Raw genomic sequence first — 13,050 nt, 5'->3', positions numbered from 1 at the left:
GAGGGGTGGGCAAACATTTTCCATGCCACATCCTCCAGGAAACTTCCTTTATGTCTTATCATCCAGAACCATGTCTCATCGCCACTTCTAGCTGCAAGGGAGCCTGGGGCAGCTGGATTTGCTGCTGGAGGCTGGTATGCTTTCACCCTGAGCATAAGCGGGAGCTGCTTTGAAGGCAGGAAGGCAGCTGTTAGGGAGACAGCCAGCAAGCCTATGGTTCAGATGCTGTGCTCTGCTGCAGCGCCCTCCACCCCACCTGCCTTCACTTAGCTCTGCCTGCCCGCCTGTCACTTCTTGGTTCTGATGTTCCTCCCCAGGGAGGCTAGTGCCCCAATGTCGCTGGGAGCTCTGCTGTGCTCGTGCCCACGAGGCCCAGTTCCTCCCCGGACTGCACCCATCACACCTGGTGGCTGTGGAACCCTTCTCTCTCTCTGCAGATGGCAGGCCCCATGAAGGCAGGGCCTCTGCATGTTCCCTACTCTGTGTCAACACTTGACGCAACCCCTGGCCCGAGTGTTGCCCTGTCAACACTTGTCAAATGAAAGAACAAAGAAAGTGAATGCAGAAACCTAACAATATTTTTTTTTAGGTAACTGCACTGAGGCTTGATCAGTGTGATAAGAACGAATTTGAATGAATTTCATGTTTCGGTTGGGCGGATGGCCAGAATGCTGGTGAAAGAGCATTTGGGAGAATCCACTGTTACACTTGGCTCCTTCCTGAAACTGTATTCTGCTGGCAAACGACATCATATGCCCTTAATCTGAGTGTTAGCCTGATGCGCTCATGACGTGGAAGTGTTTCCTGTAGTTATTTCTTGGTTTTCTGGGACTTCCCTGCCCCATGCACCTTTTAGGAATATTTATAGGACGGAGTCCAGACTGTGGCTGTCTTTTGGCTCTTTAACAGAATCTGTTAAGTAGGAAATTCTCAGTCTGAATCCCAGTAGAAATATACTTCCTGTTCCTCCTCGTGCATGTGTCTCTTAGCTTGGCCTGCGCAGAGTAAACTACTGTGAGCTGTTAAATGATGGAAAATGAAAATCTTGACCTGGTGAGCAGACCTTTGAGCAGATAGGTCATTGGTAAGACGCTGTCCGTAGGCAGCGGAAAAGGCATTTCAGATCCTGTATGTGATCTGTTAGGAAGGAGAGGCACTGCCTTGGGATTCCAGATGTTGGAATTGCTCAGTGGAATAGATGCTCTTCTCTGAAAATGACTTTTGATTTCCTGGCTGCAGGTGTGTACAAGGTGACCCCTCGCTCCTGCCACCGGTTCGAGCAAGCGTTCTACACCTACGACACGTAAGCCGGATGCCGACTGCTCTGTGCTGTCTGTGGAGGGGGGTGAGCGTGGATCTCTGCGACAGTTATTTCTGAGAACAAGGGAGTTTTTTTGTATGTTTTCTGGAAGCAGTAAGGTTAGGCAGTGAAAAGAATTTGCAGATAAGGATTTTAAGACACTTGGGTAAATAACCGAGGAAGTGAAGATACAGCTCTTCCCCAAGAATTCTGTAAACCCAGGACGGAAGGCTGTGGTTTTGAACTGGCTTGAATGTAACGTCTGTTGAATCTTCCAGCCTCACTGATAGGAATTTCTCAAGCTCAAGTCGGCCATTTTCCTGTTTTCACAAATGCTTGTGGGTTTCACTGGAAATTAGAGACATAAAGTTTGGGAGTGGAGAATCAGTTTACCCTTAAAGACACTTGTATGTATTTCAGAAGTTTTCTCAAGCCAAGCTAAGAGCAGTTTCACGTAGTATATTTCAGGGTCAGGAAGGTCGCCCATAAAGGGCATTGTTGTGATCCTTTGAGGACGTCGAGGTGATGTTATGGTGTTTTCTTTTCCCCTCTCTGATTTACAGGTCTTCACCCAGTATCTTGACATTGACAGCCATTCGCCACCACGTCCTTGGAACGATCACCACTGACAAAATGATGGATGTGACCGTGACAATCAAGTAAGGCCGGTGTTCCACGGTGGGCCGAGCGTGGGAGGGTGGGGGGCCAGGCCATCTTCTCTCAGAGCTGCTCTGAAAACTATTTTTGATTTGTTATCTCTAGGTATACATACAAATGGCCTTCGCTCTTATATGACATGGCCGTAAATTCACAACAGCCCTCCTTTCCTTTTATGATTCAGGAATTAACCGTGGATGAGGAAGAGCCTCCTGACAGCTCGCTTCAGTGCCTCAAATTTCTGCCTGAACTCTTTATACTTCCTGTCTCTGCTAAGGGAAAAAAAAAATCTCTGATTTGTTCACTATATTTTAAGTGTTTTAGCAAATTCAAAAACATGTGCCTGTTTTTCTTTAGACCCTTTCTCGAAGGCTTGGGAAATAGAGACGACACCTCATGTGAGAAGGGTCGTGAGAGAAAGTGGATGAAGGGCGCTCTCGCTGAGGGTCAGGTTTGCTCGCATGGCGCCTTTGAGAGGAATGTTTGCCTGTGGTGGCTGCAGCTGACACCCTAATTTTCTCAAGAAATGAAAGGGTTTTAACAGTATGACTGCCTTTATCAAAGAGAATGGATGTCTGAGTAACTTTCTTCCAACTTACCTTATTTGAAGTTGCCTTTCGAGCCACGTCTGCCTTTTTCTGTACACCTCCTGTTCACCCATCCATCTGTGAAGAAAATATTTATGGAGACTCTCAGTGTTGTGTTAAAGCACTGGGCATAGGCAACAGCCCCTGCCCTCGTGGAACTTACAGTCTCACGAGGAAGGCAGATAGTAGTCCAGAGCTATAAAATTGCAGCTGTGTTAAGTGCTTTGCACAGAACAGGCTTCCCTGATAGCTCAGTTGGTAAAGAATCCACCTGCAGTGCACGAGGCCCTGGTTTGATTCCTGGGTTGGGAAGATCTGCTGGAGAAAGGAGAGGCTACCCACTCCAGTATTCTTGGGCCTCCCTTGTGGCTTAGCTGGTAAGGAATCCTCCTGCAATGCGGGAGACCTGGGTTTGATTCCTGGGTTGGGAAGATGCCCTGGAGAAGGGAACGGCTACCCACTCCAGTATTCTTGGGCTTCCCTTGTGGCTAAGCTGGTAAAGAATCTGCCTGCAATGCGGGAGACCTGGGTTTGATTCCTGGGTTGGGAAGATGCCCCAGAGAAGGGAAAGGCCACCCACTCCAGTATTCTAGCCTGGAGAATCCCATGGACTATACACTCTATGGGGATCTCAAAGAGTCAGACACGACTGAGCAACTTTCACTTAAGTGCTTTGAAATTGACCTTGTGGGGGGGTTGGAGTCCATGCAGGAGAGGTAGGCTGCTGGGGCCAGCCCATGTTAAGGGTTTTAGCTTTGCCCCTGGATACTCTGACATATTTCAAGTAGATGGATCATGCTTTTTGTTTCAAGAAAGTCCCCCTGGGTGCTGAGTAGAGAACAGATACAAGAGGCCCAGGAGTGGAAGTTGACCAAGGCAGAGGGCAGAGAATCCTTAGGAGACAGGGCGAGAGAGGATGGGGGCTTCATCCAGATGGTGGCAGTCGGTGGAGAGCAATGGACAGATTGGCGAGTCATCGGGCAGACTGAGTGGTAAGACATGGCAGCAGGCTGACCATGTGGGCTCAGAGAGAGAAGACTATCGGGGGCAGCTGTTGGTCTCTGACTTAATTATTGGGGTTCATATTCACCAGGGTGACCAGGTGGTGCCGGAGCAATATCTTTTAGTAATTTCCCGCCTGAAAAGTATGAATTACTGGTATGACTAGGAATTCACATTTTTACCAGTGGTGAGTCCATGTTATGTTGTTTTTGGTCTTCATTAAGTTTATTTTTGTAACCTCAGAAGAGTTTTTCTTTTGTTGGCTTGTGCTGAGAGTTACATGAAATGCAGCTGGACATGGCCAGGGGTGGGGTCCCTTATGCGGATCTTGTACTTCTCGGATCCAACACCGGGCTCCTGGTGGTCGCCCTCCACAGACCTCTTCTGTAGCCTTCCCTGTTTCATATATGGCAGCTCCATCTTTCTTGTTGGTCCTTGACAAAATCTTTTTTTCTCTTGCATCGCATACCTAGCTGATCCACCTGCAAATCCTGGGCTCTACAATCCATGGGAGTTGGTTTCAGGACCCCCCGTGGTTACAAGAATCTGCAGATGATCAAGTCCCTTATAAAGCAGCGTCCCTTTGCATATAACCTACTGCACATCTTCCCCTATGCTTTAAATACACTTTAAGGCATCTCTGGGTTACTTACAATATCCAGTGCAATGTAAATGCTATGTAAATAGTTATAAATACACTGTAAATGCTATGTACACAGTTAACAGCATGTGGCAAATTAAGTTCTGCTTTTTGGAATTTCTGGAATTTCTTCCCCCCAAACATTTTCCGTCTGTGATTGGTTCCGTCCTCAGATGTGGAACCTGTGGAGATGGAGGAATGACTGTGCGTCCGCCATCCGTTCCTTTCTTAGCACTTGGCCTCTGTGCTTCGGTTTGACCCACTGTTGTCTCTTCCAGTTTTGTTGCTGTAGCTTCCTGTCTGACCTCTGTGTTTTGGCTGTTGCTTCCTAACAGTGTTGTTCACGTGGAATCAGAGTGATCTTAGTAGAAGTGAAGTGAAGTGAAGTCGCTCAGTCGTGTCCGACTCTTTGCGATCCCATGGACTGTAACCTACCAGGCTCCTCCATCCTTGGGATTTTCCAGGCAAGAATACTGGAGCGGGTTGCCATTTCCTTCTCCAGAGGATCTTCCCAACCCAGGGATTGAACCCGGGTCTCCCACACTGTAGGCAGACGCTTTACCATCTGATCCAAGAGACCCTGTCATCTCTTTAAAACTTCATCCAGCCTGGGTCCACACCAAGGTTTGCAAAGCCTCTGTCTGACCCCTGATCTGACTCTGCCTGGGTCCCTCTGTCCCCCTTCCTGGTGTCCTTGCTGCCCCTGGAGCATGGCCAGGAGTTGCCGCCAAGGCTGTGAGACTTTGCACTTGTCACCTCTTGCCTGGGGCCTCCTCACCCAGAGCGCGTGGCTTTTTCTCTCCCTTCCTTCAAGTCGGCTTGGTGTCACCTTATCAGAGGCCTGTGCTCAGTTGTATCTGACTCTCTGTGACCCCATGGAATGTAGCCCACCAGGCTCCTCTGTCCATGGGATTTTCCAGGCAAGAATACTGGAGTGGGTTGCCATTCCTTCTCTGAGAAAGGCCTGAGTCCCTAATAGAATATAGTTCCCCTCCTCCATCCCTGCCCGCCCAGCTCTCTCCTCTGTCCATGCTGCTTTAGTTTTCTTTATTGTACTTATCATCTGACATCATTTTTCTGTTGGTTATCTGCCTCTTCTCATAGAATGTGGATTCCACAGGTTAGGGGATGCTGTCTGTCCTGTATAGTCTCCCCAGCCCCTGATTCTCTTGCAGAGTACATTCTCAATAAAGGTTGAAAGAAAGACGGAAGACGGTAGTGTGGAATGGACTCCACATCCTTTGGGAAGTTGGCCGTTTCCTTCAGATCATAAAGTCAGTGATATTTCATCCCAGCCCAGATCTCCCAGGTGCTTCCACATGGCAAAGAAGTTGAGTTTCCTGTTTTTGTTTTTTTTTTTTAAACTGTTTATCCCAAACAGGAGAAGACTGTGCCACAGTCGGTGGCCTTATGAGGTGCTAGGTTTTTTTTTTAACTGATGGATCTCTGCTTGCAGAAGTGTCCGATTTCCACCGACCTCAGGAGTCCCTGACTCGGTGTTCTGGACTGATCCTTTCTTCCAGGTCTTCCATTGACAGCGAGCCCGCCCTGGTCCTTGGCCCCCTAAAGTCTGTGCAGGAGCTGCGTAGGGAGCAGCAGCTGGCCGAGATCGAGAGCCGCAGGCAGGAGAGGGAGAGGAGCGGTGGAGAGGCCGGCAGTGAGGGGAGGACCAAGCCTCCTGTGCAGGAGATGGTGGACGAGTTGCAGGGCCCCTTCTTCTACGACTTTTCCTACTGGGCACGGTAAGCGCCCGTGGTGGGCTTTCCCTGCAGGGTCCCCCTGTTCGGATGTCCTTCCTTCTGGGGGGACAGGCCAGCCACATTGAAGTGTCTTAATTATTTTAGGTCCGGAGAGAAAATCACTGTCACACCTTCATCTAAAGAGCTGCTCTTTTATCCTCCTTCCATGGAAGCCACCGTCAGTGGAGGTAAATGTCAGCTCAGCTCACCCACGGCACACCTTCACACCTGTCTCTTCCCTGCCTTTAGGGTTCTGTTCTGTGCTGCTTTATAGTGAAGCCGTCTTCCTAAGGCATCTCAGTCCCCGTTGGCGCATAGATGTTACTATCTGACGAGTGAGTGAATGAGTGAGAGGTCTAAATCGGTAAACGTAACTCTATCACTGTTAGAATTGGGGATCTTTTTGAAAAAAGGACTTGCTTTTCCTTGATGTTATCAGGTTGACACCAGAAGGCAAATGAAAAGCAACAGCATCCGTGGTTGAAACGTCTGAAATGTCTTCATGTATCTGAACTGTTCGTGATGTTTGTTTTGGGTTGGGGTGATAGAAGGGTCTTTTGGGGATGAGATAACCAGGTGCTGGTGGAATGTTTAGGCAGCTTTTGCCAGCATCGCGGGTTCAGTAAACCCTGAGCATTTGTGTGTTTGGAAGGAGAGTGTTGAAGGGCGTGGCTGTCCAGCGGGCAGCCTGTCTGGGGCCGCCTTCCATGCTGGGTCCTCTGAGGTCTGGCTGCACAGGCTCTGACCTGCGGTTCTGGCTTCTCTCCTCACTTGTGGTCAGGAGGGCTGAGGAAGAGGAGCTGGGGAAAGCCAGCTTTGTTGGCTATTCCTGCTAACATTCCTGACAGTTTAACAGGGCCGTTCATAGATGTTGAGAGGCTTGGGCCTCTTGTAGTTACTGAGGATTCTGAGATAGTCAAAAGCCTCACTGGAGTTAGTTTCGAATATCTCAGTTTTAGGCCCTTCTTTAATGGGAAGCCCCCCTCTCTTCCTCTGTTTGTCTCTTTCCTGTGTAGAAAGCTGCCCAGGGAAGCTGATTGAGATCCAAGGGAAAGCAGGCTTGTTTCTAGAAGGCCAGATCCACCCAGAGTTGGAAGGAGTCGAGATCGTCATCAGTGAAAAGGGGGCAAGTTCACCCCTGATCACGGTCTTTACCGATGACAAAGGTGCCTATAGGTAAGCCCTTGACTAAGAACCAGTTGATTGGGACCAGTCGGGGAGCCCATGCTGAGTCAGACGGTAAAGAATCCACCTGCAATACAGGAGACCTGGGTTCGATCCCTGGGTTGGGAAGATCCCCTGGAGGAGGGCACGGCAACCCACTCTTGCCTGGAGTGTTCTTGCCTGGAGAATCCCATGAACAAAGGAGCCTGGTGGGCTACAGTTGATGGGGTTGCAAAGAGTTGGAACACGACTGAGCAACTAACGCTTCCACATTTTCATTCGGGAAGCCCAGGAAAGAAGCTGGGGAGCCAGGTTTCCTGGGGGCAGGTGATGCTTCCTCTAGGATTTGAAGCAAGGCATCACCAGCGTTTCTTTCTTTTATTCAGCGTTGGGCCCTTGCACAGTGACCTGGAGTATACTGTGTCCTCGCAGAAGGAGGGCTACGTTTTGACTGCAGTGGAAGGAACCATAGGCGACTTTAAGGCTTATGCCTTGGCAGGCGTGAGCTTTGAGGTAACACCGTGTGCTTTTAAAAAGCAGTTTTATGGAGTGTAACAATCATACAATACACTGCACGTAAAGTGTGTAATCTGACAGTTTCAACACATGACAACACCCATGAGCATACCACCAGTCAAAATAGTGGGCACATCTGTCACCCCTCAGAATTTCCTTGTACCCTCGGTAACCCCTCTCTCCTGGCCCTCCCCACCCCTCTGATCTGCCTTTTGTCACTGTGGATCAGTTTGCATTTCTTAGAATTTTATATAACGAAATTATTCAGGCCGTACTCTTTTTACTCTGCTTTCTTTCACTTGTAATTTTGGAGATCTGTTGACTTCAGCTCATGTGCATACCTTCTGGGAAGCATTTTAAGCTTTCATCCTTGACTCTGTTCTCTGTCAAAGGACACAGAATGTTCTTAGACTGGAGTTGATATCTTTCTATTCTTCCTTCCTTCCTTCTTGGGAAAAAGCGTGCTGTGTGGTGGCCAGAGTGAGTCCGGAGACCCTTGAGGCTGAGTGTTGTCGACATCGAGACCAAAAGAGGAGAAACATCCCATCACCTAATAAATTAAAATTCTGCATTGCAGAGTGCCTTTTAAAACAAATGGAAAGATAGTCCAACTGGAGAGAAATATCTATTCCATAAATAACAATCCCAGTTTACAAGGGTCTCCTAAAACCAATAAGAAAAAGACAAGCCAACAGAGAAAAGGCGAATCAAGGACATGAGAGGCCATTCACAGAAGTCATCCAGGTCACTCATCATCACACGGGAAACACTTGACTTCGATAGTGACCGGGCAAACGCAAAGAAGTTACCACTGAAACACTGGGTTTGGGGTTATAGTTGTAATAATGAAGACAAGATCCATTTTTTTGTCAAGTGTGTGTTTTCCCACGCATAGGTAATTTAGGAGCTGGAAATGGTTACAACCACCCTGGAGTTCAGATCGGGGGTTTCTTTCTGGATTTCAAGTGCACACATCCACAAAGTCATTTCTACTCCTAGGAATTGACTCTTTGGAAAAAGAAGAACTTAATTGTGCAAAGATACACAAGCTTGGGGACTTTCACTTCGTCCCTTTTCCATCACAAAACTCAGAGACTGGCCCGTGTGCCATGGTTTGCCAACCTCTGCTTTAGAATGAGATGCAGCTCTTCTGAAACAGTGAGGCCGATTGGTGGGGACTGGTGGATGAAGGCAGTGGGGAAAACAGCTGAGGCCAGAGAAGGTGACTTGGCCAGAGGGTTTGGGGGCCCTCCTCCACCCCACTCCCACCCAGTCGCTTATGAAATCCATCAACAGTAGCCATAGTGTTGATAAGATTTGTGTGGGCACAGAGAGTTCTGGAAGGCTACAAAGCAAATTGTTTATACTGGTTACCCTAGGGGAGGAGAGGAGACCTTCTGACCTCCCCCGTGGGCCCCAGTGAATGACAATAAAAGAAAAACTAGCTGCTGAGAATTACCTCTTGACACCTTCATGGTTTGTATGAGTTGACCTTGCTCTGGGGTTCCTTTCTCACCCCCAGATAAAAGCCGAAGACGACCAGCCCCTCCCTGGGGTCCTCTTATCCCTCAGCGGTGGTGTGTTCCGTTCCAACCTCCTGACTCAGGACAACGGTATCCTGACCTTCTCAAACCTGGTAAGGTGCCCACTGCTGCATCGCCTGCTCGGCTCCCCCATGAGCGCGCAAGGACACGGCGGCCGTGACTTGTGTATTGCTTGACAACGTGAGAACAGAAAACCATTGTGGGGTGCCTCACATTTCTTTGGGGACCAGCCGTAATTAAGGATGGCTCTCACTAGAACTTAATGCTGCTGATGCATGTTCCCTTCCGCACAGACGTCTTGTTTTCTGGTCACCCACTTGTCACTGAGACAATGTAATTAATTACCCTGGCCCCAGCGGCTCCTGTCTTAAGTGTCCCTTTGTTTTACCACCAGATCTCATTGTTTATAATGCCAAGTCTCGTTCAGGGGGTGAGCTTGTGTTTCTTCTGCAAAGCATGCTCCCTGTGGTGGGTGAACAGCGCCCATTTTCCACTGAGGATGTAGTCTGAAGCCCTGAATGGTGGACACGCCAGTTGGTCATCTTGTCAACCCTGGGAATAAAGTCACCATTCCAGGGATGTCGCAAACAGGCAGTGAGGTGTAGCTGAAAGATCCCAGACTGGGACGTGAAGCACGCCCACCTTCGAATCTTCCCTCTGCTACTTACTTGCCTTGTCGTCTCAGGCTAGTTACTTGACCTCTCTGAGCTTCAGTTGCTTCATTCATAAAGTTCAGATATGATTTCTGCCCTGCAGAGGTACTCCAGGTGCGCAGTACTGACAGCTGGTGTTAGAATGGCAATTGCCGTCACTGTGATGATTTACTGGAGTTAGTTACCATCTCTGTGTGTCTGGGAAGCCTTGGGGCCTCATTCTCGCCTCTTTCCTTCATGACTTGAGCCGCTCCCTCTAATGCCACCCGTCGACTTGCAGCAGAGGCTCAGCTCGTGTTTGTGTCTTGGCAGAGCCCTGGCCAGTACTACTTCAAGCCCATGATGAAGGAGTTCCGGTTTGAGCCATCCTCGCAGATGATCGAGGTGCAGGAGGGGCAGAACCTGAAGATCACCATCACGGGCTACCGCACGGCCTACAGGTGGGCTGCCCTCTCTCCCGTCTCCCCCGGGCCGGGCCATGGGATCACTCACACACTCTTTTCTCTCGGAACCCATCCCAGTCTTCAGGTTGGTTCTGTTTGGAAGACAAGAGCCATGAGACACGAGTCCACAGGTTCCTGACTGCCACCCTTTTCTCCTAATATTTCCTATGAATGATTTAGTCACAAAGCTCCTCTTTTGAAATTGGCCTGTGAGAACCTACTGCGTTCCTAAAAATTTTTATTTTTTTAAAACGTTTGAAACATGAGTTAGATTTTGGAAAGGAGGAAATGCATTCACTTGAGCAAAATTTGGAAATGTTGAAAAGAAGATATTCAGTGTGGAGCTTCCCTTCTGTCCTGGCCTCCCAGCCACCTAGGTGTTCCAGCATTGCTGAGTGCATCCAGAGATGGTTTATTCACATAAGTATTTATAATTATAGGCACACACGTATGTATTTATATACATTTGTAGAAGCACTTCAAGGTTGATTAATCAGAAGGAACAGGTTTAGAAAAACGGACCATTTTCAATTGAATATAAAAATAGAATGAAAGGGGAAGTGATTTATTTTCATTATATTGGATGCTCCATTATTTAAAATAAAGTTTAACAAAAAATGCAATAAAGCAGAATGAAAGAAAGTTTAGCTTTTTTAAATTACGATTTTCTGAGCATCCCTTAAAATGTATGAGAAGAGAAATTGATGATAGGAGTGGCCTGAGCCCTCTGGCAGGAAGGCTCAGCTTGCAGGTGACACAGCTGGAAGTGAGTTGTCTGGGTCATTTGGGGTACTGTCCTCCACCGAGCTATTTTGCACCGTAAATTGTTGGTGAGTGCCGGACACTGTCCCTGGAATCTTGTGTGTGCATCAGAAAGCCCCGAGAATGTCGTGTTCCGTTTCTTCTCTCGTCTCTCTAGTTGCTATGGTACAGTTTCTTCCTTAAACGGAGAGCCAGAACAGGGTGTTGCCGTGGAAGCAGCGGGCCAGAGCGACTGCAGTATTTATGGAGAAGACACCGTGACGGACGAGGAAGGGAAGTTCAGGTTACGTGGATTGCTGGTGAGCCTTTGGATGTGTTTCGTTAGTGGATTTTTTTCATACTGGCTTCAGCGGTGCCTGGGTTCAGTGGTGCCCCCAAGACGCTAGGAATGCGGGCAAGAGGGTTGAGAGGGGCGTAGGGCTCTGAAACTCTCCAATCCCTATCTTAACTGACATACCCAACGCTTATGTAGCTGACATACTGGGTTGTGTTTTTATGGCAAAATACAGGTAGAAAACCATGGGTTTGGTGCATCTTTTGCCTAGAACAGGTGGTCTAGCTTAGGCCAGCCTCTCAAATCAGATACCTGTGGGACTCGAAGACAAGTGTGAAAGGTTGGAGTGGACTGGGTGCCTGTCGGGAGCAGTGTGGACTGTGGACCGTGGACAGGTCCTGGCCCACGAGAAGGGGCAACAGCCACGCAGCTCCAGCTCTTCGTAGCCATGTGGAAAGATAATTCAGGGTTGCCAGATGATTAGAGTTGGTAAAAGAGAAGTCAGAAATTCACATTTCCACGTGACGACTCCTGATTTTTAGATACTAACCACTAATTTAAAAAAAATAGGGGCTTCCCTGGTAGCTCAGATAGTAAAGAATCTGTCCACAATGCTGGAATCTGGGGTTTGATCCCTGGGTCAGGAAGATCTCCTGGAGAAGGGAATGGCTGGCTACCCACTCTGGTATTCGTGCCTGGAAAATTCCATGGACAGACAGGAGCTGGGCAACCATGGGGTCACAAAGAGTTGGACACAATTGAGCAACTAACACTTTACTGGGGCCATGCTGTCCTTTCCCAAAGTTAAGAAGACCATGTCCCGTGTCCAGATGTCCCCACTCACCAATATTGGGAAGTCAGGGCAGGAGGTCGCTTGGTGAGTGAGGAGCATTCAAAGCAAAGGAGGAATGCAGGCTTGGGGGTGTCTCCTGGGGCTATGCTGAGGACTGGAGAATGTCTGTTCTCGTGGGCCAGCTGGGTGGGCTTTCTTTGGGGTCTGGCCAGCCTTTCTGTGATGCTCCCTTCTCCGCCTCCTCTGTCCTCGGGGAGGCCCTGCCCGCTCCAGGGAGCGCTAATGTTAACTCAGCACTTTCAGTGTGTGTGGAGTCGCCCCCTTGTGGCTGCTGACCCGTTCCATGGAAGAGGCCTCGGAGGCTGGAGGAATAGCCTTAGACAGGGAGCGCGCTGTCACGCTGCCCTCGGGACATGTTCCCAGGGCCCCAGGGCGCGCCCTGCTGTCCATAGGCCTGCTTCCCTTCCTCGTGGCAGTGGTTCCAGAGAGAACAGGTGGGCCGCATGGGTGTCCCCCGCCCCCAGGCCGGCTGCAGCCAGGACCCCGGGAGAGGCGACGGGTCCTTAGATCCGGGTCTCCGTCGCGTGTGTTCCTGCAGATGCAGGCTTTGACACTGCGCCCTTAGTTGCCTTTCTGCCTGGGTTTGAACCCTGCCTCCGTCATTTCTTAGCTGTGTGAGTTCAGGCAGGCGTCCCATGCCTTCTGTGTCTGTTTCATCGTCTGTAAAGTGAAGATGAAGATCACGGCTGCCCTACAGGTTGGCTGTCAGTACGGAGTGAGTTAATACACACGGAGCGGTGCCTGGTGCGCCGACTCTGCAAGTGGTTAGAAGCAAGGTCAGACCACTCCTTTCTCTCTGGTGAGGCAGTTCCCTCACCAGAACTGCCAGCTTGGGTGATTGTGTGCAGCTTTCCTCGGTCCAAGCCACAGCAGAAGGTAGGCCTGGGGGGTGTCTGTGGCCTTCAGTCTGCCTTCG

General features: G+C 49.3%; 1 protein-coding gene across 1 annotated transcript in view; it reads left to right on the top strand.

The window, feature by feature from the left end:
• Positions 1-13,050, top strand: part of LOC102403829 (nodal modulator 1) — a 58,520-nt gene that overhangs the window by 35,201 nt on the left and 10,269 nt on the right. Inside the window, exons 17-25 of the mRNA XM_006050065.4 lie at positions 1,240-1,303; positions 1,864-1,959; positions 5,710-5,928; positions 6,031-6,113; positions 6,942-7,101; positions 7,476-7,602; positions 9,128-9,241; positions 10,115-10,242; positions 11,165-11,306. Of these exons, the coding sequence (XP_006050127.3) occupies positions 1,240-1,303; positions 1,864-1,959; positions 5,710-5,928; positions 6,031-6,113; positions 6,942-7,101; positions 7,476-7,602; positions 9,128-9,241; positions 10,115-10,242; positions 11,165-11,306 (1,133 nt within the window). The remainder of the gene's footprint in view (positions 1-1,239; positions 1,304-1,863; positions 1,960-5,709; positions 5,929-6,030; positions 6,114-6,941; positions 7,102-7,475; positions 7,603-9,127; positions 9,242-10,114; positions 10,243-11,164; positions 11,307-13,050) is intronic.

The sequence above is a fragment of the Bubalus bubalis genome, chromosome 24, assembly GCF_019923935.1.
Source record: "Bubalus bubalis isolate 160015118507 breed Murrah chromosome 24, NDDB_SH_1, whole genome shotgun sequence".
Classification (NCBI taxonomy): Eukaryota; Metazoa; Chordata; class Mammalia; order Artiodactyla; family Bovidae; genus Bubalus; species Bubalus bubalis.
Note: the sequence above shows the minus strand (reverse complement) of the source record. Positions and strands in the feature narration are given on the sequence as shown.